Source organism: Liolophura sinensis, chromosome 9 (genome assembly GCF_032854445.1).
Source record: "Liolophura sinensis isolate JHLJ2023 chromosome 9, CUHK_Ljap_v2, whole genome shotgun sequence".
NCBI lineage: Eukaryota > Metazoa > Mollusca > Polyplacophora > Chitonida > Chitonidae > Liolophura > Liolophura sinensis.
In genome coordinates this window covers 20,982,518-21,009,631 of record NC_088303.1, presented here as the reverse complement: position 1 = coordinate 21,009,631, position 27,114 = coordinate 20,982,518, and the positions used below count along the sequence as shown (strand labels likewise).

Genomic DNA, 27,114 nt, shown 5'->3' with positions numbered 1-27,114 from the left:
GTGCGTCTATGTTCTGCTTCACACTGGCGCCATCTCAAGGGATTCATAAATATGCCGCCTTTCCATTGGCAAGCCTTCGCATCATGTCACAAATAGACATCCTTCCTTTGTCAAATTGTTGTATGATAACTCTAGCATACCTAATTGAGCAAGGCTGTGATACAACTATCACTGCTAACCCCCATCCATAGAGCCCCATCCCGCCCTGACAAACATCAGCATACATTGTGTAATATCAGCAGCAATACTGCACCATGATTCAGTTCATTCTAGCTGTAACATATTTTTGGAGATATTGTTGCTGATATTATGAGCATAACATAATGGATTTTTTTTTGCAGGCAGCACGTTACCATAGTCACTACCTTCTGACTGACACAGTCACAAGATATATTAATTCCATCTTCTGCTTTAATAGATCATGAAGTTTGCCGTTGGCTTCAACAGAAGTGTCAGTATCGACAGCCTCATTTTTTATCTGATTTCATTTTAAAACTGGACTGTCATCTTTAAAATGAAATATTAGTAAACACTCAATGATTTAAAAAGCCATCCTAAACATGCTGTACATACTTTTTGATAAATTAATGAACTAACAAACTAAACTCCTGACAAATAAAATAAATAGTGGTCAGAACAGAATCTATGCAGTCGTTTTATCCACTTTCTCACGAATTTTCACAATAAATGTGTAAATGAACACAGATGCAAGGAGATATTTCATATTTCTTTATTTTACTCTATAAGTTAATTGTTTTAGGATATATTTACAAACGGTTGCCGCGAGAATTAAAACTGTCCTTCAAAAATTAAAAATTCAACAAACTCATTCCGAGGTAGCCTACAGAGTTATTTGGTTACCATGAAAACAACCCTGACATGTGACATACTCTCGTTTCCATGACAATCTGGTAGTGACGGTGATGGCTTTAAGGTATAGACTTTCACTGGGCCATTCCAGGGTAACAGATTTGAAATTCTGCCTGAATAGTTACATGATCACCCCAAGACATCTATATCGGTTTAAAATTTAACCACAAAAAAAAAAAAAAACAAATATATGCACTCTGATATAATTATTACATAAAAGCACATGAAACAATGCTATCTACACAATGTACACACACCTTTCCATGCCATGTTTGGATAATAAATACTTTGAATGTGAAGAAAAACAAGGTAATAAAATTGACAAAATGTCTGCCAGACACTCTGAATCAACAGGGTTAGAATAAATGTACACAATATAAGCGTCTTGTTCAACAGAAATGGACGAGGGTGACAAGGTTTATAATCCTGGGAATGATGAACGGCTTGGCCAACAGATCCTACAGTAAACATACATGTAAAATGGTAAAAAGGTATGTGGATACTCATCCACTGAATGCCTTCTACCCAGTCTCGTCTGCACAACGCTCATGTACATGTGGAGTTTTGCAGGCTTGAAGACTTGAAAATGCATATCTAGTCTTGTGGTATTATACTGATACCTGAAGTTATCAACTATACCAAGGGAGCATGAACTATACCACATAGCACTCATGATATGCATCTTAGTGGCCTGATGCAGGATTGAACATGTCAGTCATCTGTGTAGACTTTGATGTGCACTTTGTACAACAGGTCCAAATCTATCCATTAACCCACACTATACTAGTCTCTACAAAAGCACAGATACCTTCTGTGTAACATATACGTACAACCAGTGTTATGAAAATACTGAGGCTGTGCCTGCACTTTGTAAATATATCCTGCAGGTAAAAGTACAAATCCTACAGTGACAGGACTCTCACGGAGTTCCACTGAAGAATTCAATAAGTGGCACGAATTTGCATATGTTTCAAATCAGCAGCCAATGGTAATGTAAGTACAGGAGGATATGTTGACCACAGTATAAAACACCATAGTTTACTACGGTACAGTTATCCTGAATTTGAAACATGATTTCTTACTATTTAATACTTTGCACAGACACAGGTTTCTTCGCATGTACACGAGTACAAAGGGATACAAAATCGACGCTGATTGGCTAACAGTGGAGATAGGGTTTTGTGGGTAAAATCTTGTAGCCTTGGCAACACTTGACTAAATGTACCATACCTAAAATTCACATTAGGCCAGGCATAGCCTGGAGTTGCCTATCTCTCACACCAGCTAATCAGAATGAATTCTGTGTCCATTTATTGCATACAGATTACACAGCAGGTTGTTCACACCTGATTTGCTGATCCACAAGTCTAATTTTAAATATTACATTATTTCCCTCCAATCCTTCTTTCAATGCAATATCAAATTCCATGTATTAGGAGGAGAGGAGAGGTCCTCCACTTTTAAAACCTCCGGTAATTTGACCGAACGTCTGATCCACTTTGTCACATTCCACATACTTCCACATGATTTACAGATTGACAGGTTTCAATGCTGGGGGAAGATCAGCAATTGTTGATGTTAAGCTTAGGTCAAATACAAAAGTATAATAATAGAATGGACAAAGGCAGGTTTATGGCTACTTCTGGTTCGGTATCACTAATACATGTATATGAAGTTTATATTTGATATGTGCAAGCCTCCTCCCTACCTTGCCATGTACACACACAAGATCAATGGGCTGGAATTCAACCACTGCACAGTCAGTGAGAGTACACCTATACATGTTTATTCTAAACTTTACACATTTTCTAAACACAGCAGGGATGTCTATCATTCACGTCAACACTTTTGGGATATCTCAAAATAAATCTGAATATTTGTGATTTTGTTGTGATGAACACGATAAAGGGATTGTCAACATCGCACAGTTAAAGATACTTCCTTAAACTATAACTGGCCTTGAACTTTCATATCAAAATATAGATGTTTTTAATGAATATTATAAATGATACCCCCCAAGTCGATGGTCAACAAGTACATGTAAATAATAAGTTAGTGTGTGGAGGACATGTTACAAGATCTAAAGGGTTAATAATAACCCTTTAAGTACACATAATTGAGAGACTGAGGAATGAAGTCCATCCGATCAAAATATTAAACCTCATATTTACTGATGGAATATTGATGGTTAAGATGTAATATTCAAGTGGGAAATTAAGCGATCTAACACCAAACCCTCCTCTTCATACAAACAGGTATGTACAAAGAAGAGTTAGCAGAGCACACGCATTAGAAATAGTAGAATGAACATTATGATGTGCATTTTACATTACTAGTAACTGTTTCGGGGAAGCTTACAGTTGAAATAAGACATAAACAGATTGCCAGATGCATGCATGTGTGCGTACATGTACATATTCGTTTATGTATCTCACAATGCCTTCTTTCGGTCAAAAAATATTGTATCACACCAGGCTCTGTCAACCAAACACTATCTCTAACACAGAAAAAGGGAAAGTGTTCTTCTATCACATTATCAACACCACAAAATCTCAATTTTCAAAAATCACACTGAAAAACAATCCCAGAACTCCTTTATGCTCAAAACCAAAACCTAAACAGCATTTTCCATGAAAACTGGGAATAAAGAGCCAGTAGAGTGCCATATCCACAAAGATTTATCACAAATTCTGTAGTCCGCAGACAGTATCGAGGTAAAACTCTTCCACAAGTCTGAATAGCACAACTCTCACAAAGCCTCCCTGCAGCATGCCATATTTGTTGTCTTTAATTAGTCCTGCCTCACTGACACATGTGAGTTCCTTTTTAAGGCTAAAACAGGGTAATCTTCTTGAGAATCTGCTTCCTGCACATGTGACATATCTTGAGTGAGTCACCACACTGGCTACAGACTGTATGTCCACATAAAAATGCCATGTTTCTGGGCCTCTCCATACAGATTCCACACATTAATGTTTCTTCCATTTCCCGTACTTTCTTCTGTAGCTTCGTAACGTCAGACTCTGTAGGCTGAGCAGTATCTAACTCACTGATAACACTTCCGTCTGAAACAAAAAAAAAAACGTGTGCGTAAAATCACTTGTGTCTTTCATTTGTTTGTGTTTATTTCTTTGTTGTTTAACAGCATGCTCAAGAATGTTTCACTCATATACAGGCAGTCAGCTATATGGGTGGAGCAAACCAGAATGCCCTGCATAAACCACCTACCTCTGGCAGGTCACTGACGAACTTTTCCACATGCGCCATACAGATATGAACACCTTGCTTCTAGAAGACAGGTGGCCTTCAATGACTGTTACACTACACAAATGGCAACACATGCACTCAACACTTGTTGTCACCAAGGCCACACAAGCAGTGTGAGAGAGGGAATTTTGCATTACTTGCTCCCCTTATGTTTTTAGGACAAAATTTAACATTGTCACACTGATACAACAATATCACCTTATTAATACATGGCATACCAGCAGATGAATGTATAAAGTAACAATGACCATTGCAACACTCCAACTTATTTCACAACACAAGATAAATGCTACAACACAGGTTGTGGTTCCTAGGTACCAGGCAAAAAAGTTTGCTCCTTGAACATATCTGATTACTGTCTGATTACACTAGCACGGCCATTATGACTAGACAAACTCTCCTTTATAATATAACACCCTGTAACCCAACAAAATTTCAAATTTTACCTTTACTGATTTTTGAGGTGATGAGTTGCTGACATTCTAAACATTTCTTCATTTTGATACAGCACTCGTCACACACCAGCTGGTGTCTGCAGGGCTGGAAGGTGACATCAGCTGGCTGATCACAGCACACGCGACACTCTCGTATGTCTGTTGATGATGACGACGGCACCATATCTTCTACTGTAGCCTGGATGTCAGCTGTGTTCCCATGCCTATGCACAACAAAAACACACATAGCAAATCTGAGGAAATTGGCATATTTTAGCTTACCATGACCTTACATAAAAACATGAAAAAATATTTACAAAATTAATATTTTTAAATAATTTGAGGCAAACCCAAAGATAGTCTTGGCTTACCATAGGATATTGAATACTAATTTCGTTTTCAATTTTGGAAGAAGAAAGAAAACAAAGATTTTTGCCAAGAACTGTTTCAGTGCAAAATACTGACTTTTACTGAAACCGCACACTAAACACTTTCTACCATAAATATTTCAAAGCATTACATACACATGTATTCTAGTGTAACGTGGAATGACATTACCATAGAAAAATTCTCCCATAAAATATAATTTGTGAGAGGGACAGATGAGTACTTACTGGCCGGCAGAGAACTGTCGCACAGCCTCCTCTATGCGTGGGTCGTTTATCAGGTCCATGGGAGACTTGCCCTGGTGGTTGCGGTGTGTGAGGCTGGCCCCCTGCTGGGCGAGGTAGCACGCTATAGCAGCACCGGTCTGACTCTCATTCTGAGTCATGTTCAACTGAGCTCGGATCTGAAAGTGGAAAGTAAGGTTGAGCCTGGTCACCTAACCAAGGCACATTCTGTCAAGTCTGCAGCTATACTTAACTCAGTATGTGTAATCATTTGAAATGTTACACCTCAGGTATCTTCATCGTAGAAAACACAAATGTATTTTTTTTTTTTTTTTTAAGACTTGTCCCCAAGGAATCATTACTTTTTGGACACAGTTTTTTTCTGATTTAGTAAACTTCATCCAATGTAAGTACAAACTAAATCAGTGTGAACATGATAATTCTGCATGTTGGGAAATTAATGCTTACAGCATCAAGCATCGGTGAGTTTTCTGTTTCCGTGGCAACAGTCTGGCGCATCAAGGCTAAGTGCAAACATGTATCTCCATCTTCATCTTCAACACTCACATCGGATCCTGGAAATCAATGTGGGACATATAATGAGACAAATCAATGTGACACAAATAACAATGAGGTAAATCAATGTGACACAGGTAATGAGATTAATCAATGTAAGACATGTAATGAGATAAATCAGTGTGACATACATAAGAATGAGATTAATCAATGTGACACATGTAATGCGATAGATCAATGCAGCATGTAATTCTGCTTGAGACAAATTAACATGATGGATAACAAAAATCAATATAACAGATGTAACACTGAGATAAGTGAAACTGACAAAAGACAGACAAATGAAATTACCTTTAGTAACAAGGAGCTCTATCAGACCAGTATGCTCCTGAGACACAGCCAGCAGTAAAGGTGTCAACACTGTAGCCCTTATCTTTGGTAACAGGGAGCTCTACAATATCTGTATGATAGACTCAGCCAGTAGTAAAGGTGTCAACACTGAAATCTTACCTTTGGTAATGAGGAACTCTACAATATCTGCGTGATAAACTCAGCCAGCAGTAGATCTGTCAACTCTGTAACCCTTACCTTTGGTAACAAGGAGCTCTGTCAGAGCAGTATGCCCCTGAGAAACAGCCAGCAGTAAAGGTATCAACACTGTAGCCCTTACCTTTGGTAACAGGGAGCTCTATCAGAACAGTATGCCCCTGAGACACAGCCAGCAGTAAAGGTATCAACTCTGTAACCCTTACCTTTGGTAATGAGGAGCTCTATCAGAGCAGTATGCCCGAGACACAGCCAGCAGTAAAGGTATCAACTCTGTAACCCTTACCTTTGGTAACGAGGAGCTCTATCAGAGCAGTATGCCCCTGAGACACAGCTAGCAGTAAAGGTATCAACACTGTAGCCCTTACCTTTGGTAACAAGGAGCTCTATCAGAACAGTATGCCCCTGAGACACAGCCAGCAGTAAAGGTATCAACACTGTAACCCTTACCTTTGGTAATGAGGAGCTCTATCAGACCAGTATGCCCTTGAGACACAGCCAGCAGTAAAGGTATCAACACTGTAGCCCTTACCTTTGGTAACGAGGATCCTTATCAGACCAGTATGCCCTTGAGACACAGCCAGTAGTAAAGGTATCAACACTGTAGCCCTTACCTTTGGTAACGAGGAGCCCTATCAGACCAGTATGCCCTTGAGACACAGCCAGCAGTAAAGGTATCAACACTGTAGCCCTTACCTTTGGTAACAAGGAGCTCTATCAGAGCAGTATGCCCCTGAGACACAGCCAGCAATAAAGGTCTCAACACTGTAAAACTTACCTTTGGTAACAATGAGCTCTATCAGAGCAGTATGCCCCTGAGACACAGCCAGCAATAAAGGTCTCAACACTGTAAACCTTACCTTTGGTAACAAGGAGCTCTATCAGAGCAGTATGCCCCTGAGACACAGCCAGCAGTAGAGGTGTTTGTTGTCGGTTATTCTGAATCTCGATGTCGGCTTGACCCTGGCAGATGAAAAATCAACATGTCAACACATTTGAAACTATATTTTCCACATGCAAAACAAAATCGATCATCCAACTGGAGGAATACAATTCCATCTTTAAAGACATCAGAGATGAAAATATAACCGTAGAGAAAATTTTGCTATGAATTGTTCTACTTTTACATGTACATTTACTTATACAAATAAACAGTTTTGGTTGGAATGAATTTGCAGGACTCTCGGTCGTACACAAAAAGTTTGTCTACAATGGTCAATGAACAACGTACCACAGTTAACAATGTGTTGGAGACATCCTTGTGGCCATTCAATGCCGCTAAATGAAGCGCTGAAAATCCATCATCTTTCTTGATGTCAACAATCTGTCGACATTTCCCCAATATTTTCTCTGTAGCTCTGTGAGAAAAAATCAGGAAAATACCATGACATAAAGTAACATCCCACTGTTAACATATACATCTACTCATACGTGTATCACATGACTTATCATTTATGTAAAACTGTTTTATTGTTTCAAGGGTTATATTTGCACTCAAGGTCTTATGCCTAATCAATGGTTCCATTCCAGACGAGAGTTGTCACTTGAACAAAAAGATCAAGAATTATTGAGTAATATGGACAAGAAATAAAAGCATCCAATTCTCAGCAAACAGTGTCAGTAGAATATATGCAGACAATTATTAGGAAAACATTAAAATGATTTGTTAACATCATTACAAACACAAGCTCAACAAAACTGTATAAATAATTTCTCTACTCACCATAGTTCTATCCGAATGTTTCAAAATATCAGTCGCAGAGGCAGTTAAAAAGGCTGACTAATTTAAGTATTTCAAAAAGATTTAAATCATTGAATAAATTTACACAGCTTTATCGATACGAAAACCATTGCCGTGAATAGGCCGTGTTTTGCATAGGCATTATTACTCACAAGTTATTCCCCTTCAATGCTGCATGATGTAGGACATTAAAGCCTCTTTTGTTTCGGAGGGTAAAATCTATTCCTGGATAGTTTACGAGTATGTCTATGATTTCCCGATTTTCTTTTCCGATGGCGTCGTGAAGTGCTGTGTCCCCATAAGCATCCTGAAAAAATACCACATCAATGATTGACAATGCCTGGTAAACAGATGCAAAGTTTCCCTAGCTAATGACTGAACAAACCTAAAGTGTTGTTACCAGATGGCATAAGAAAAGAGCTTTACTTCAAAACCGATCAACACAAACAACTGTTTTCTCTGACAAACACTTCTTACCACATTAACTAATAAATAATGACAGTGATACTCTGAAAAGTACTGTTGGGATATCAATCAGGTAGCTTTTCTCGTCTAACGGTGACCCGGGGACCAAGCATGGTTGACCACTGAACCTAATTACTACATTACCAGTTAATGAGTTTGCCACAAATCACAAAGGCATAAACAAACAACCAATTACACAGTTTACGCCCAAGTTACTTTAGGTGGGATCTGAAAGGTTTCCCATTGCATCAATTTAAGCTATGCTGATCAGCTAACCAACTATATTTTGGTCCATACTGCTGGCATGACTCAGAATTACAGCTTATGTAATGAATTCATAGGATTGGAGTTTTCAATTTAGAAGAAGAATATTTCACTTAAATGATGACAGCCAGTAATATGGTGGGAGGAAACCCACAACCATCCGTAGGTTGCTGCAGACCTTCCTGTGTATGGCCAGACTAGAAGCCTGCATTAGCTGGTCTCACAGCGATCACATTGGTTAGAGGCTTCTGGGTGACTGTGCTGCACTAACGTGCCATCCACTAGGCCACGGAGGACCCCCTGATGGGATGACAGTGTTATTTGTGCCCAAAGGGCATGTGTGAACAAGTTTACCTGAATATTGACATTGCACTTATGCTTGAGCAGGACTTTGACACACTTGAGGTGCTGTTTGTTGACAGCCACGTGCAGTGTGCTACAACCTCCCTTGTTGAGGGCATCGATGCCTGCACCCTTCTGCAGAAGTAGCTCTGTTATTTCTGGCTGGTTTCTGCAAATGTGCAAAAATACTAGTTGCATTGAGGTATTTCATAATTAATTAAAACTTTGTCACAGCTTACTAAATCTTTTTAACCTCCTTTTATAACATTAAACCCATGCTGGAATGTCAGGAAGTTCTATGATATATCAAATGTCCTCGTACACGGTTTTACATTTGACAGCTATCTGGTTAGGACTCACATTCACACTCATAGTCCTTTTTTCACAAATAAACATACATAATTTCAAATCGTTAAAGTTATAAGCATGGAATCTCTAAAGCAAGATTACTTTTACATGCAATAAAATCTTTGGAGCAACTACTTACAGTTACTAGATTTGGACCCCATCCTTGTGTATTCACGAAATGCGAACTCACTTAAATTCTTGTTAGTAAAAAAGTTGTGAAAACAAACAGCGTCTATTACTTTTATAAAATGCACGAGACATACCCAAAGGCTGAGTAGTGTAGTGCTGTGTCCCCATCCTCGTCCTGTAGTTCCAACTTAGCACCAGCGGTCAGCAGTAACTGGACAATCTCTCGGTGACCCTGATGACAGGCCACCTGTAGGGCTGTCTTACCGGAGCTCTTCTGATCCACCTGAACAGCGCAAATCACAACGGTTATGTAACAATTACAGTACTTGCCTTGATTAAGTTGCTCTTTTAGCCTAATTCTAAGAATTATTGTGATCTTACATTTGTTTATTTATTTACCCGGGGGCAGGGGGGAAACCGGGGGAAGCCCACGACCATCCACAGGTTGCTGGAAATATGAGCTGGTATATAAATGAACTCACAGCTGCATTGGTCAGAGGCTCCTAGGTCATTGTGCTGAGCTGGCACACCAATCACTTTGATCTCAGATGGATTTTACTGTAACAATGTAAACTTCAGCACTAAAAGTACCTGTGTTTGCTTCTAAGAATGCATAAGTTTTTTTAGGCCATACCTAAAATATATTACGGTAAACTTACTTGTTGGTGAATTTAACATACATCTGTTTTTTTCTAGGCTTCTACCCTATGACCATCAAGTTTTTTGAAACAACCTCTTGTGGGCATAACGGAACCTTCTGGTTGATTTCCCCCAAAATCTAGACGAGATTTACTTCAACAACTAACTTTCTCTTTGTGTTATTAATTCATATAATTATGAAAACTTTATTTTACTACTTTCTGCATCTGTATATATACTTTGCAGCTTTGAGTAAAAATTAGTCTATGCTTTCCCAAAAATAAGATCAAGAAGGTAAGGTAATGCAAATACTGTGCAGCCTTCTATAGCGCACCGTTATGGGGAGAACTTCTTGAGCGCGTCATAGGCTACATCGCACTATCACGAAATGACCTTGGAATCCAGTATATAGGCATACATGATTCTGACATTGAACTAAGTTTTATCGTTGCAAAGTGTGCTTTGTCAAAGGTTTTTTCATTGTTAGTTTAGTATAAATGCGTAAGTGTTTTGTTACCTACAGATCCGATCATAGTGTTCTACGGCATGCAAGGTTTTAAATATGGAACACCAGCATCTCGGCACTGTCCTGCTCATATCCTGCAAAGTTAGCCTGGTATTGTTTAAGCACGGACCTGAGGTGATCTACAGAACTCAGCGTATGTTAAACTGAAATCAATTAATGTAGTTCTGTCCACTGTACTTTTATATCTGGTATCCGTTTTGTTCATGCCTGGTCTTAACAGAAGTAACTCATGGAATTTAGAATGTCTCTGATTCAAAATGGTGGACTCGGCAGACTACTGTCAACCTGATCACATGACCTCGTTGTACATGTAGCTAGTGAACAAATAAAAAATAAATACACTTTGCGGGAGTTCATCTCAATCCCAACATGTCAACACACTGGTAAGCCACATCTCGCTCCCATGTGCATGTAGTTTCACACCTCGCTTTATAGCCATTTAATAAGTCATCAGCATTTACGGTAAGTGTACAACCATCAACCCCTTTAGAAGGTGTGCTTCTTATAGTGAGCAAAATGTGTTCTCTATTGCCAACAAAGCCACAGTTACATGAAAGTAATTCTGCAAACAGAAACACCGACACATGCACTTAGAATCAAACTCGCTTGCCAGGAAATGTAACCTCTTCCATTATTCATAAGTAACTCCTTTTCTTTTTTGCTTATATAGATGTGATCTTTCAAAATCTTAAATCTAAAATATTGAAATAACCCATGGATCACAAACCAACAGTAAGAAATGAAGCGAATAATGTAGGACTCTTTACGTATATTTCTTGGTGAAAATCCTTGTTCGTTTGCTGTTTTAACTGTTGTCATTGGAAATGCAAGCCTCCTCACATGAAAGTACACCACTGATTTTTGGGGTACAAGATTTGGGTCACGTTATATCCGATTTTGAGCTATATAGAGGCGCCTTACAGCAAAGGCTACACTGTATTCCAAGCTGATTCTAACCTTGTCTGGGAATTTTGTAACAATTTCACTGACAACCTCCGCGTGACCTTGAGCAGCCTCTTTCACCAGCCGGTCAGGGCCAGAGTCGTAGGCTGGTTGAATCTCCATAAATTGGTCCAACAGCGCTTGCAGAGTATCTAAACATGTGAGAGTAAAATATGAAGATCATTTTCATTTACAAAGCTGGAACACAGAAAAATTATCACAGCACGATAATAAAACAATGAAAAATCACAATATACAGTACCAAGTAATAATTGTACAAAATATTGTTATGCTTACATGTAATTTTCTTTTGATTTATTTATTTATTTGATTGATGTTTTCCCCATACTCAAGAATATTTCACTTATACGATGGCGGCCAGCATCATGGTGGAAAGAAACCGGGCAGAGCCTGGGGGGAAACTCACGACCTTCTGCAGGTTGTTGGAGACCTTCCCATGTATGGCCAGAGAGGAAGCCAGCATGTAATTTTCTTTTGAGCACATGAATATGGTTGAATGTCATCTTCCAGTATAGAGTTGACACTTTGATATCTAACTTAATCCTTAAGAATGAAATTGAAATGCTGCCACGGACAAGGTCAAATTCCATAGTATATAACTGCTTACCTCTGCTACGTTCCTCTCGCTCGTGCCCACCCAGTGTGTTGTTGATTTCCTGAGCTCCATGAGGTACAAGGATACAGCATGATGGATTGAACGTCCACGTCTGCCCATTCACATCCACACGAAGGTCGCCATCCATATACACCTTCTTTACACGGCCCAACATGTTTAATGTCTACAATAACAATTTGAATGTTAAGGGCATGCTGGGACACAGGTGAATAAAAATTTATATTTCACAGTTAAAAGGTAATTTTGAGGGCATACTGCTGTAGTCACGATTAAAATACCTTCTCAAAGTATTTTTGTTCTTTGTTTTTGCTTTTTATTTGTTCAAACTCAGGACTATTTTACTTCCAGCATGTTAGTTAGGTTATGTGCCGATGAAACATAAAACACCAGCGTGCAGAGCACTGATGTCATGAAAGAGCACTTGGGCTAACTTGTAATATCAATCAATTCCATCCACGGCCCACCCCTGTCTTCACATGTCCTGGTTTTTGACTCAGAGAAAGCAAACAGTGTGCATAACACAGAGATATTTTTTATCCACTGAATGGTACCTTACTGGAGCAAATCTGACAATATGGAATATATAATCTACATGTACATATATCTGTAAGATAGTTATTCAAATATTTTTTTTGAGGAAACGCAGATTAAATTCCACCAAACATTGCAAAAATTCACAAGGCAATGCATAACAACAGAAGTTTGTTTGTTTGAAAAACCTTTTCAAAGCTCACAAACTTCCTGATGTCACCAAAGATCCACTTACAGCTCTCATGTTTTCTGTCCACTCCCCATGTCCCTTCTGTTCCTCCTTAACTTTGTGTACGTCATCTGAGATCCGCACTACGTCATTCACTGAGAACAGTTGTACCTGTTAGCAGAACATAGGTACAGGTCTTCATTCACCTCCTTATATGATCTAAAACTTTGTCTGTGACGATGTTCTTTATGCTCGATTCTGAAGATTCTGTTCTTTTTTTTTTTGTCCTGTAGGATGATATCCTACTGGACAAATGTAAGTTTCAGCACCAAAAGTAGTATTTTATGAACAATATTTGTCTATAAAAGTGCAGTTCTTTGGGCAATCATTTTAAACTAATACAGTACCCTACTTACATTTAACCTATGCCTAACAGCTACTTGAAGGGCATATACCCCCAGATTTCTGCATTTCCTTACTGAAGCAATGTGAACTTTTACAATTTTGTAACAATTTACAATTTATAAGTGAGGCCAGCAAACATAATGAAGCAAATAAGACACCCCTAAAAAAATAAATGCTTGTACAATCAACAAGACAAACATGATAGGTCATAGGTCAAACTGCTACAGCAGACTGTAGAACAATGGGTTTACCTTTGTCAAAGCTCCAGGGTGGAAGGTCCATCTGTTAGAACAGCCTTCATACTGCACCCTGACATCCCCTCGCTCAGTGATTCGATGGACTGTTCCTACTCTGCCAATATACTGAAATATGAAGTCAAATATCTGTATGTGTAGTTCACAACACACCACATTAGATATTATCCTGAGCCTTCAATATCGTTGCTTCTCAGATAGTACACTGTGCTGTAAAACACTAAGCTGATTATGACTGTTTTTCTCCCAACACATTAATCATTCAGAAACTGGTAAAAGACGGATGATACAGAGGAAATTATTTCCCGCTAATAACAGACAGTTTACAGGAAACTACGTTCTTTTGAGAAACATTCACTAAAAAACATATTACATCACAATACTAGTACCTAGTTAAGATCATCAATTGAAAGTCTTGAACTTTCAGTTGGTTATGTTACCGCTGATAATATGGCTAAAACAGTCCCAAGTACTGTGTTAAGCCATAATGATTCATTCAGTCTGGTTATGACAAGTTGCCTCCCTAAGACCAAAAACACTGACAAGACAATGAAATGTTGACAGCCGGTGAAATCTCTCCTTTCTGTCATCACTGATGAGTATATGTTCTTTGTCTTACCTACACCAAAGCTAGTGCAGGAAATGAGAAACAAAACACAAAAGCTATGGATAGAGGTAGGTGTTTGGCTGACATTCTGTTATGTACACTACGATTTTTTTACCTTCATGAGTGTCACTTTCCTTGAAGAACATACAAGTGTGGTAACACAAGAGAGAGACAGTGTTATGAGCACTAAATTAAATATGATAACTTTTGGAAAACACACATACATACTTGTTCAATTTTGCTAAAAGTGTATAGAACAGCTTAAATAATTATACTCATATGAAAATCACATCCCTTTGTACAGTAAACAATTATCTTGTAGCTCACATCTGCCATCTTTGGATTCCATCCTCCGTGACCTTCCTGCATGACCTTGAGGATGTCTGTTTCCAGGTCAACTCTGACCTTATCACCGACTTTGAACTGACATGGAACTCCACTGGTAGAGGCTACTTCAGTGAACTCGCCTGAAAAAAATAAAACCAAATTTCTGATCACTGTGAGATGCAACAATTTGACATGGCACCTACTTTCAATTAACGTAAAAATTAACACGAGAAAAAAGGAACCTTCAGAACAATCCTTAATCACATATAACTAACTATCAATTTTCAAATAGGCCATTATCCGACTGGCTCTGACATTTATCAGTGTTGTTCATTGTTCATTTTCGCTTCAGATCATATCAAAAGAATTTTACTTTTCCAATGCAAGTAAAGGTGAAGGACACTGGGTTGGGTACTGTGCAGATCAAGACATCATGAAATTTTGCATTTTACACTCCTGTGTAAGATTTTGTGCTGGTTTCAGTGTTGGAACGCCCAGTCCCCCAGTGTGTAGTATCAGTGTGGGTGAGGCAGCTGTTGTGAACACTCACTAGGCTGCCTACCTAACACAGGTAGATGATCCTTGTAGTAAAAGCCTCCTGAGGCCTCCTGCACATACTTTAGGTCCACTTTGCCCTTATGCCCCACCCTGTACACGTTGGTTGATCCTGATGACCATGTAACATTGGCAACGCTCCTCCCAGACTCAGAGTCCCAGCCTCGCACGTCTGTGACTTTTCCAATTTTACCCTCCCCACCTGGAAATACAATACATTTTTTTTCAGATCTGTACCAAATTTTTTTTTTCGATGAAGCATAAAGCAAAATCATATACGCATTCCCTATTAAAGCGGCACCAGTACCATCAATACCGCCACTCAACAAACATTTAATTTCTGCCTTTTGCCACACACGATCCACCATAATAAATAATAACCATGGGTTCATAACGCAATAATCATCACAAAAATTTTGAAAGGAATTTTTTTAAGACAGGAAAACATGAAATCAGGCTTCAAACTTAAGATTCATCTGAACCAGAGGTTCTCATTTGACACCTTCAAGATCTAGTGTGTACTCAGGAGGAAATAACTCCTGATAAACATATGGCTGCATTGCTGAACATGTACCTTGATCAACTGACAGATGAACAAGCTTTTCCACAAGACAGTATGCAAAGACTTTTACTAATTCTCAGTATCATGGGTGACAGGAAATGAGATAAGGTATCATACCATCATACTTTCAAGTGACAACTAAAGATGAATATATCCTGAAGTTCTGAGAAACTGAGAAATTTGTGCAGAATTAAGGCAAGTCTACAAATATGTGAAAAAAGGCTTTCAGCTGGATATAATGTTATCCTTTCATTAAGTTTAAATTACAGTTTGATGTGTGAGTAATTCTGGGCTCACAATAGTAATCTAGTCTTTTCAGAATTACAATGGAGTAATTTTGGGAAGTCCAGTGAACTTGACGAGGTAATAACCCAGAGTGTCACCCATGGAAGATCAAGTCATGCTTCGCCGGCTGTGTATAATGCCCGTTTCCTGTCAACTTGCTAAAGCCCTTCAGTGATGTAATATTTCCTACCTCCAACATTAACACCTGAAGCCATGCCTTATTGACTTCTGTCCTGATTTCTTCATTGAATGAAACAGAATCAATTGCCTACTCATTCCGCTGGTCAGTTAAAAGTCAGACAAATTCATATTGATTGTCTATGTTAATAATGATGGTCAAAGGCTTATTTCAGAGATGTTTACAGGCAGACAATTTCAAGAGGTGTCATTTTAAATCTGGCATTTCACTGCACTGTGAGGCTTGTACACGCCTGGCAATCCTCAAAACATTCTTGTTGCGCAAACCCAACTATCAGAACTAAAACCTGAGTCGATCGGCAGGGAATTTCAGTTTTTTTTTTAACTGAGAAATTTTAAATAAGAATTTTAATTAAGAAATTAACATTCGTGAGGGGGAAAAAATTAAAATATGTTTAGAGTATAGCCCCGATATAGAGTATGAAACGATAGCAAATTTCATAAAATACCTTGCTTGTTTAAATTTGCAGGCACTTTTTTAGTTATAGTTTGGGTGAAGGTGTGAAGGGGGAAGAGGGGGGTGGTGGTATTGGGGGTGGTAAGTAACTACTGTTTTGCACAACTAGATTGTTGCTGACTTACCATCTTGATTACCCCAGTCCCAGTCTGGTCCCCTTACCACCTTGGCACCGGGGAAAATGCCCTTCATCTGTACCTTGGTGCCACTCACCCTCTTCGGAACCTTCACTCTGGAATGACATTAATCATGTGCATGTAAATTAGTACAGCTGTAAATATATATCGACTAATTACACAGAACTGAATGAATGCCTAAGAAAATCAAACCATTTACAACTATTTCATGAACTATGTCAACGAAAATTTATGTGCATTAAACAATCAAGGACTAAGTTTACTGTCCCATCACTGACTTGATTAAATTCCCAGTCTTGGAAATCTTAGGTAGATATTACACGTATATGAGATATTGCCAATGGGCTGGCATTCTCTTGTGCAAGGGGTAAATCAAATAAAAGTCCACATTTTCAACGGGACATTAAACATACAAACAAACATACATACAAATATAGTAGTATGATTAACCAACAATAAGACAGCAATCGACATATGGCTGTGTATCTATATGCACAGTACATTGTATTATTTCAAAAACAACTTTATTAGCGTCTGGAGTTACAGAGTCTTGACAAGCATACGGGAAAATTAAATGTAAATTTTTTTTTTTGATTGTCACATTTTAGGTAAATTTTCTGAGTTTCCTGCAACATGTGATAAAGAAAACTTTCATGTTTGACTTAACATTTACCCCTGAGAATCATTAAACAAATCTAGGAGCTGGGGTTGAACTTTGGCCCTCATTGCTCTGGTCCAGATTACTCCTAAAAACAACAGCGAGTAGAGTGATTACCAAGTTGGTGTATTCACAGCAGAATGGAGTTGTCATACTAACCCTTTAGAGGAGGCTGTGTCAAACCTCTGGAAGGAGTGTGTCAGATCATGTTTGTCAGCCATGTAACACGTGGTACAGAGATCAAAGTCATGGCACTTGGTACACTTCCATCGCATGCCCTGGATCCCCTGTTTCTTACATGCATCACAGATGATGTTTGGATGCTTCACACCTACAATGTTCATCACAACCACAACAAGATTAGCCCAGAAAGTACTACCTGTGCTCTACCGAATACAACATTCAAATCAGCTCACAATAAACTTTTCACAATCATCTTCCCACAAAAAGTGATTGTTAATTTGACTAATTTTCTTTATAATGTCATACTCAAGAACAATTCACTTTCATGACGGTGTTTTTGAGCTTAAAGAGGCTATAGCTGAGATTTGTGGCATATAAACCCATATTCATTTCATGAATTTGATTTGATTCATAATGAAATCGAATTTTCTGTACTTACGTGTTCTAAGAATATATCAAATTATTGGCTTTCAGTAACATGTAGCTGTATTTTTTATGGTGTTAAAATGTTTCTAAAAACTGACCCCATTAAACTTTTACACAAGTTTCACGCCAGTTTTTTTTCTTCATTTCATTATTTCACACCACACCCAAGAATGCATGTATTTCACTACTATCTACCCGGTTTCCTTCTACAATAATGCTGGCCGCCGTCATATAAGTGAAATATTCTTGAGTACAGCAAAAAAACTCCAACCAAATATATAAATGTTTCACTATTACAATGGTTGGCTTAACACAGTAAAGTGTACACTGTACATGTGACCCCTGGCCTCTATGGTTTCATACTACTTCCTACACGTATCTTTCAAGCTTACCTATTGGTGCATTGTCTAAAATACGGAGATCAAAAGCTCCTTGGTAACCCACACGGTAATTGGTTCTGGAGCCCGAATCCCACTGCACCACAACGGTTTTGTCTGGAGACGTCGTACTTCCGGGCTTGCCAATCTCCACAACTGTGCCTAAGTGGCCTTCTCCGTCGTCCTGATTGGTCCACTTCCAGTCGGGACCACGAACCGCACGAAGACCCACCTCCATGCTGACAGCACTAACGGAATCGAGATCTAAATTTCTGTTCTTCAGGGTGCTGGTTACCTTTGTGACCTCTGTGAGTGTTTCTTCTTCCCTGGCAACGACTGTCGTAATATTTCTTGGGGGGATTCTCTGCACCCTACATGAAAGCCAGTCCTGATATAACTGGGTACTGTGAATCTTTCTTTATGAAGACTTGGACCATCTTATGGCTTGAACCCTCCTTGAAAATCCTCATCCATTTCGAATTCATTCATTGTAAGTCCTAGGTGTAAAACAGAGAGTTGCACATGTATGTAGGTGAGCATTTCCTTTAATCATTTGCAACAAATACATGTAAAATGTTGTACATGTCCTATATTCATGTACAGCATTTTAACTTTGAGTGTGTTCTTTTCATTTGTTTGAGTGTTAACTGTTGAAACTCCCTACTCAAGAATTTTCCACTCAGAGGATAGTGGCGAGTTTTATGGGTAAAGGAAACCAGTGTCTTGGGAGCAAACCACTGAACTTTGGCAAGTTACTGGCTGACTCTTCATATGTGAAGCACATCATTTACATGTACATGTAGGTGAAGGGCAAGATGTCTCCACTCAACTTCATGTAACCCTACGTGACAGAACACCTTCAACCGCTTCTTGCCATCAAGGCACTAAGATTAAACTATGAAAAGGTATCCTGTATGACAATGGTATTCAACCTCTGCTCCTTTTCTCCAGCTTCAAACCTGATAGGACCCCACACATCAAAATAAAGAATTCCTGAATATGGCCTACTGATACCTCCTCTCACCTAAACTATGATAAAAAATCCCAATGTCCAATAGACAAATTGGTCAATGTTTGGCTTCAAGAGAAGAAACATGTAATTTATGAGAATTCAATACTCTTTTTGTACATGTATGGGTAAGATGTACCTTTAATGTACATACATACATATGTACATATGTATATTATAAATGAATTAAGAATAACAGAACAAAATGTTATCATAAAGTGTTTTAAAACAAGAATCTGATTTTTTTCATGCATGTATATGTAAATAAGACATATCATGAGGGTACCATCATAAAGGTGCCTTTACACACTGCTTCTGCCTGTGGCTGCATTAAGTGGTCCCTTTCATCATTTACAGGTATAGGAACCATAGAAACTACACCTGTACATATAACACTCTCAAATATGTCAAAACATAACCCATGCAAACACATATGTGTACACGCACACACACACACAGTACGTCACGTCTGAAGCTGTATAGCATACCATGAATGCTGCTAAGTTCATATGAACTCAATGGTTTACACTGCACCTGGAAATGGAATCTGATTGTAACAGCTATACAGGTAAATGTTAGTTAAGATTTTCTTTACCTTGAGAGCAAGTTTCCCCCTCCAAATCAGATTTCCAAGTTAAACGAATGCCGGTGTGAAGCTAGTCATGTAAAGAGCATGCATGTCAACAGCATTTACATTAACAAATGCACAGCAGTGCAAAGACGCACAACTTCATGAAAAGAGGGGGAAAAAATTTCAACTACAAAAAAAAAAAGAAGAAAAAAATGAGAAGGACAAGGACAAACTTCTTCTAAGGAGTTGCCTGTATCCAGCTTCAATTGTAGCTGGCATGTTGTCAGTGGGTCTAAGTCAGGCCACAAAAAAGCACCCGGTCTCCAAGTTGACATATTGCTTTGTGTATGGGTTGAGATGCTGGAAGAATCCACAGGCAAACAAGGACTTCTAACAAACACAGGCAAGTGGCAAATCCACAGACAAAACTCCTGCTCAACAGCCAAAACAAATATTAGAATAGGACCCAGCGGCCAGCTTTTAGCCTCCCTTACTTCCTCCTGACTTCAGCCCAATACAGTTGGGATATATTCTGCTGACGACAGTGTCTGGACCTGCCCATATCGCCTGCCACAGAACTTCCTTTGTTTTTATCAACCCATACATTTGTGCAATATATACCTGCATATTCACAGGTCTGTGGCCTCAATATACAAGTGCATTAAATCTCAGGAACTTTGAAGTGTACGGTATCATTCAACCCTCTACAATGTGGGAGGTACGTTGCTCAGAAAACATGATGGCAATTGAAGACATGGTCAAAAATTCCAACTGTCAGGGGTACATGTATAAAAAAAAAAGAAAAAAAAAAAGCCTTTTCTGATAAAACCAGAGTCACATCTCATATGTGTACATGAACTATATTCACACCTGAATGCCACCTTGTTGCATTCCTTGGACATAACACACAATAATGCCACCATTACCATACAGTAAATTTCCTCACTTCGAAATTTCATTAATGAAAATCATGTGAAATTGATACATTAATTTTAGGATATTGACATAGCACTTTTAGTCTTCCTGGTGATGATTACTTCTTTTCTTTTCTCCCTAATTTGAAGAAGTATGTACACATTACAAACACCCCTTAGTCAGTGGTTTAATTAACTGGGTATACATGTAGCTCTTGGGGTCTTCATTCAGTATGCATGAGTTTCAGCAAACTTTAAAAAGCTACACCTACAATCATGCATAATGGTTAAATACACATGAGCATTCAGATGCCCTACTTATTCTAAATGGGACAGCTGGTACGCTCTTTTTAGACAACATACATGTACACTATAGCAGGAATAGTTAGTTGTCCCACATGGTTAGACAATTTGATGAATAACATACTCATTTCTTTACTTTTCATATCTTTACTCTGCTTTCAGCACTACTACAATCTGTCCAAAAATTAGAAGAATTTGGGTATACAAGATGATTTCAAACTCTGCACACGCACAATGACAAACATATACAGCACACTTGTTGAGTATAGCTTTAGGGGTCTCCATTTACTTAAAAATAAAACTTTTAATATCTACATGTATATCTGTACCAAGGGGATTTCAAACAAAAAAAATACAGGTATATCATGTTGGTTTATTAAATACACGTACATTTAAGCAAAGCCACTTGGAAGACCACGAGGCAACTGAATTAAACTCCTAATACTCAGATCATCATAAACTAAGGTACACCTTAGTACAGATTGTAGATGAGAGATACAGTTAGAACTGCTTCATGAGACTACAATAATAACACTGGTCTCCCCAACACAACTGACGAGGTGTCCATGCATGTAGGTTTACATGTACTTTTACATTTAGAGGCCCTCAATCGGGTCATGTATCATTCCACCACTCATTTTCCCTGATCCTGAATGGCCCATAATCTTCTCACTGTCCTGCATCTCTGGCTGGCTATGGATACCCTGGCTGCTTATCCTAGAGGTGTGACCATCACAATGGCTGCTCAGTCAGGGACAGAGATACAGAGATACTCAGTTTGTTTACAGCAGGGGTTATGAGTAACAGTCTAACAGGGTGGCTGGCCAGCAGGGATGACTGGACATAGTCTCACTGACCCATAAACCTGAGACTGAGTCATGAACTGAAGGAGAACACTGCCCCTCCCCTCACCCCCTCCCCCCCCCAAACAAGAGGACAGATATGATCACAGCAGCTTTATTAGCACAACATGCTGCCATGGCATTCCTACAAGTATACACATGCACATGTCTCTGCAGCCTTCATTAATTAAACGACAGTGCACATACAGGCACTTCATTCTCACGTGGCAGCCACAAGCAGATAACGATGGGAAAGTATAGGGAAATGAACAACATTGGACGATATTCTGAGAAGTACTTTGGCTGACAATAACCAGAAAGTTATAGTGTTTTAGCCAACAGAACAATGTGCACAGCATGTATAAATTTTGAATGTCAACAGAACAAAATTCTGGATTTATGAGGCCATGAGGCAGAGTTTTGTATCGATGTTTACACCACCGTATGTGGAACGGCAAATGCCAGGATGTACGCGATCTCGAACAGCAAACTCCAGACCAGAAAAACATACCTCAATAATTTCCGGAGCTTTGTTTATCACGATGGATGTCCAAAATTGCTTAGGTGAAATGATTCCAATATGGCTTTTACATCACAATTAGTGTTTTCTGCAATGGGAAATTACATGTATCATTGCCAAGAGCATTAGGGATTGAGTTACAAGCCACATCCACATGTAGGTAAAAACTATGCATGATTGCACAAATGTTCTCAGAATTTCAATGATTGTTACAATGTTGCCAAATTGTACCTGAATACAGCACTGTTGGATCTATTTGTAAATGGTGCATGTGAATTCGTTTATTTCATTCAATGAATGACACCAGTGTATCCCATGCCCAAAGCCTGAGGGACAAGCTAGGCAGATTTATTATTCATATAAAGGCGAAATTTCCTACAATGATAAAAGTGATATAGCAAAAAAAATGTGCCTAGGGTGTCCCTTGATTTATATTTAGATAAAGTTTTCACCAATGAAAGAAGACTTTGGAGGATCATCTGATTCATTTAGTTTAAATATATGTAATGGATAATACTTTGTATTGTAGGTAACATACATGTAAATATCTGTCCATCTCAAACATAATGCAATATATGATATTTAACATCTCAAAATTTCACATATTTTTATATAAAAAGTTCTTTTTAACTTTTTACAGTTTTCTAAAATTGAAGTACATGTACGTTCTAGGGTCAATGGGAATCCCTTTAATGGTCTTTAATACTGTAGTGTTTCAACTCATGGCCGAAATTAAAAATTTTTTTAAAAAAATTTTTGTATGAAACTTTTCCTGACTATTAGGGCTAGATATTTATCTGACCAGTTGGAAAAAAGGATTTAACTTTTGTTCACTACAATTTAAATTTGTAAGAGATCAAAACTAGAACTGGTTCAAGGTTAGTGGAACTCTGGACGAGCCAGCACTAGTGTTAAACAAGCACTGGTAAAACTGCATTAATTTATCAATGATTAATTCAGTTATGGCCTATCACTGACTATACAGTAGTTTTGAGCACAAGTAGAACAAGTACAACAATAATCAATATATATTACAATAACCCCCCCTTAGATAAGTAGTAAGGTTTGTACAGAGTCAGACATTAATTCCACAAGTACACAGGAATAACATACCCCCTACATGATTTTAATAAAATACATCATTTTTAATAATAAAACATACCATTTCTAATAATAAAACACACCATGTTTTACATATGACATTTGTCCAATCTACAGAATTCAGTCCTCCTCTAGCAACAGGCTCTATTAAAAAAGCATCAATTTTGACACGGCTTACACATGTATCTTCAGTGCACTGGGGGCACAAATTACTTCACGATAGAATCAACTACTATTCTAAATGTACATAACATATACATGGACATAAGAGAATTTTCTTGGGTAAGAAAATTCAAATCAATGTTAAATTAAGACATACTGGCTTACAAGTTTGGAAATATACACAGTACAGAATACATATATGCACATACGTACATGTAGACATGCATGTTGGAGGTACAGTACCGCTACTAAAATGGAATCACATGAGAGTCATACTGTGATGTTGATGTCATTCACAAGAAAGAGGAGCAGGAAATATGGCCACACACATGCACTGAGAAAATAGAAAAATATGACAACACTTAATAAGTGTACCAGTAATCAGTAATAAACGGGGTACTGTGATTGGTGAGTTAGAGGGGCAATGTGACACCCTTAAGCACTGGGGGTGTGTCTTCACTTGTACACATGTGTACCAACATCCTGAAGGGCTCTACATCCCTGCTGAGATCCTGCACTGCTCTGATTGGTGCACACTGGCCTTGGCAGTACTGTCCCTAAATATAGAGCTGTCTGGCTCTGGCTGTTTAAAAACACAGGGATTCATGGCCCAGTTCAGCTGCCCAGACTGAGATGAACTGTGTCAATACTTAGGCTTCAGACAGAGTGAGCTTAAAAAAAAAAAAACATCAGCCAGGTCTTACATACACTTAGCGCATACATTATTAAGAGATGCTCTCAGTATGCTGAAGACTTGACCAAATGAACGGGACACTGAGCCAGCTTCTTCTCTGCCCAGGGATCAGCACAGTGAACTAAAGATGAACTGCAGGTTTTCCCACCTTTTTGTGAGTCTATACATTACAGCATATTTTGAGCACATCATCCAGCCTACATGTGTATCTGTAGACAGATGACATCATACTTGTGTGAAGCAACATGTACCTGTACATAATATTAGCCCCTCCAATTTGGCACGATCACAGAAATTGCAGTTATAGTGAATGAAGAATAAAATTAAAAATTTGTATGGTTCATGCATATCAAATATAAGGAAATAGGACAGAATATGGGGTTCTTATACCTCAGAGAGTGATTCTTAGTTTCCACTGATCAACACACAGTGACATGATATTCCGTAAGACATGATGTACAACGATCATGTGCTCTAGCAAGCGGATTTTACGCTCAGAAAGTAATTTCCCACATTCACCATACACCCTCTCCCTCACAACAACTGACGACAAAGTATCCTCAAATTCAAGTGGAGAATATTTAGCTATTTGGTTGGTGTTTTACGTCGTACTCACGAATATTTTACTTAGACGACAGCGGCCAGCATTATTATTTGCCAGTTGCTGGCAGACCTTCCCATGTACGGCCAGAGAGAAAGCCAGCTTTCTCACAAGAGTGATGAGCGGCTCCTCAGTCATTGCGTCGTGCTGGCGTGCTAACCCTTCGGCCACAGAAAGTGGAGAATAGATACAATTCCAGAACAACTGGAGAATAGATATCTCTCACACACACATATCAACTCAAGAATAGATACCACCCCCGCCCCACCACACACAACAACTGGAGAATAGATACCTCCCATACACACACATCAACTGGAGAATAGATACCCCCCCACCCCCCACATTTTCCAAAACACACACACACACATACAACAACTGAAGAATAAATACCCTATCCCCCCATCCCACACAAAACAACAACAACTAGAGAATAGATCCCTACACATACAACAAGAACTAGAGAAAAGATACTTCCCTGCCCCCAACACACACACAACTAGAGAATAGATACCTCCCTGCCCCCAACATACACACACAACTCGAGAATAGATACCTCACTACCCCCCAACATATACAACAACTTTTGGAGCAAGCATACCCAACACCACAAAACAACTCGAGAACAGATACCCCCACACACACACACCAACACACACAACAACTGGAGAACAGATCCTCCCCCCCACACACACACAACACCTGGAGAGTAGATACCCCCCACCCCAACACAACAACAAATGAAGAATAGATACCCACAGCAAACTCCACCCCCAGCCCCCCCTCATGCACTCAACAACTGGACAACAGATCCCCCCTAGCCCCCCCACCACACACACCACCACACACACCACCACACACATATCAACAACAACATCTCAGAACTGGGTACACCCATAACATCTGGAGACTAGATATCCCTACAACAACTGCTGTGTGTATACCATACACATGTATTACTTTCTTAAAGCCAACTGGCCCTGTAAACATGCAGCATGGATCAACATGTATTTAACATGCAGCTGGAGAATAAACAGTCCCGAAAACAGTACAAGAAATCAATAAATCAATGTATTACATCATGTCATCCAGTCTCTTATTGTTCGAGCAGGTGATTGCTCACATTATCCCTAACCTGGCTTAATGGACCCAATATACACAGACTTTTCACCAGAGATGGAGTTGAAAGTGCTCCATCTACCAACTGCTGTAATAAACAACTATGCAATGCCAATGTAAAGTACATCTCCATATTAACACAAACATCTGTCATCTGCAGATGTGTACCCAATTTTAACATGTGTTTATTTATTCACTTGATTCTTGTTTATCGCCATGCTCAAGAATTGATTCACTTCTATGTACATGTATGTTTATGTACATGTAGTCAGCACCTCTGAATGTTTACCTCGTCTATTTTCAGCACCTTATGACTGCACTGTCTTACCTAACATGTGCACACATGTACATACACAACAACATACCAGGTTTTACCCGAATTCCTTATGAATTCTTTATTAATTCACTGATTCGTACATGTATTTCACATTTACCAAGACAAAAAATTTTACTTCTATTTGTCACAAACATCTTAAAGGAGAAGAAAATTTAAATATCAATCAAATACCATTAAAAAGAGTATGCTTTTCCTCGCAGGTGCATGCCATAAAAAAACTTTTAATATGTACCTCAAGTTGATGAATTACAAATAAAGTCAGCACTAAAATCTGCTGTGGGTGACTCCATTTTGCCTAAGAACTAGTCCTGAAGTCTTCTGTGTTAGGAGGAGAATTGCTGTTGGAAACCGCTAAGTGCAGTTCGTACATTTCCGGTAGAACTCTTCTTCCCTGAAGGTAGTGAACAGTACAGTTCGTTTACCCCTTGACGATCGGGAAACCGGAATGTTGGACGTAGGTTCCGAGTTTACACAAACAAGCCGGCAGTTTTTAAGGACTCTCATTGGCTGAGAGGCAACACACCCCCAGCATA

General features: G+C 38.8%; 1 protein-coding gene across 2 annotated transcripts in view; it reads right to left on the bottom strand.

Annotated features, from left to right (window-relative positions):
* Positions 1-2,969: 2,969 nt before the first annotated feature.
* Positions 2,970-27,114, bottom strand: part of LOC135474909 (E3 ubiquitin-protein ligase MIB2-like) — a 32,245-nt gene continuing 8,100 nt past the window's right edge. Inside the window, exons 2-20 of one of the 2 annotated variants that reach the window (XM_064754586.1) lie at positions 22,559-22,655; positions 18,424-18,905; positions 17,582-17,753; positions 16,753-16,859; positions 15,133-15,327; positions 14,571-14,710; positions 13,634-13,744; positions 13,044-13,148; positions 12,269-12,440; positions 11,656-11,792; positions 9,668-9,816; positions 9,069-9,225; positions 8,138-8,292; positions 7,476-7,602; positions 7,105-7,207; positions 5,651-5,757; positions 5,186-5,361; positions 4,584-4,795; positions 2,970-3,935 (exon numbers count right to left, since the gene is read on the bottom strand). In XM_064754586.1, the coding sequence (XP_064610656.1) occupies positions 3,703-3,935; positions 4,584-4,795; positions 5,186-5,361; positions 5,651-5,757; positions 7,105-7,207; positions 7,476-7,602; positions 8,138-8,292; positions 9,069-9,225; positions 9,668-9,816; positions 11,656-11,792; positions 12,269-12,440; positions 13,044-13,148; positions 13,634-13,744; positions 14,571-14,710; positions 15,133-15,327; positions 16,753-16,859; positions 17,582-17,753; positions 18,424-18,646 (2,781 nt within the window). In that variant the 5' untranslated portion in view covers positions 18,647-18,905; positions 22,559-22,655 and the 3' untranslated portion in view covers positions 2,970-3,702. The remainder of the gene's footprint in view (positions 3,936-4,583; positions 4,796-5,185; positions 5,362-5,650; positions 5,758-7,104; positions 7,208-7,475; positions 7,603-8,137; positions 8,293-9,068; positions 9,226-9,667; positions 9,817-11,655; positions 11,793-12,268; positions 12,441-13,043; positions 13,149-13,633; positions 13,745-14,570; positions 14,711-15,132; positions 15,328-16,752; positions 16,860-17,581; positions 17,754-18,423; positions 18,906-22,558; positions 22,656-27,114) is intronic. The other variant, XM_064754585.1, reaches the window with a different exon arrangement.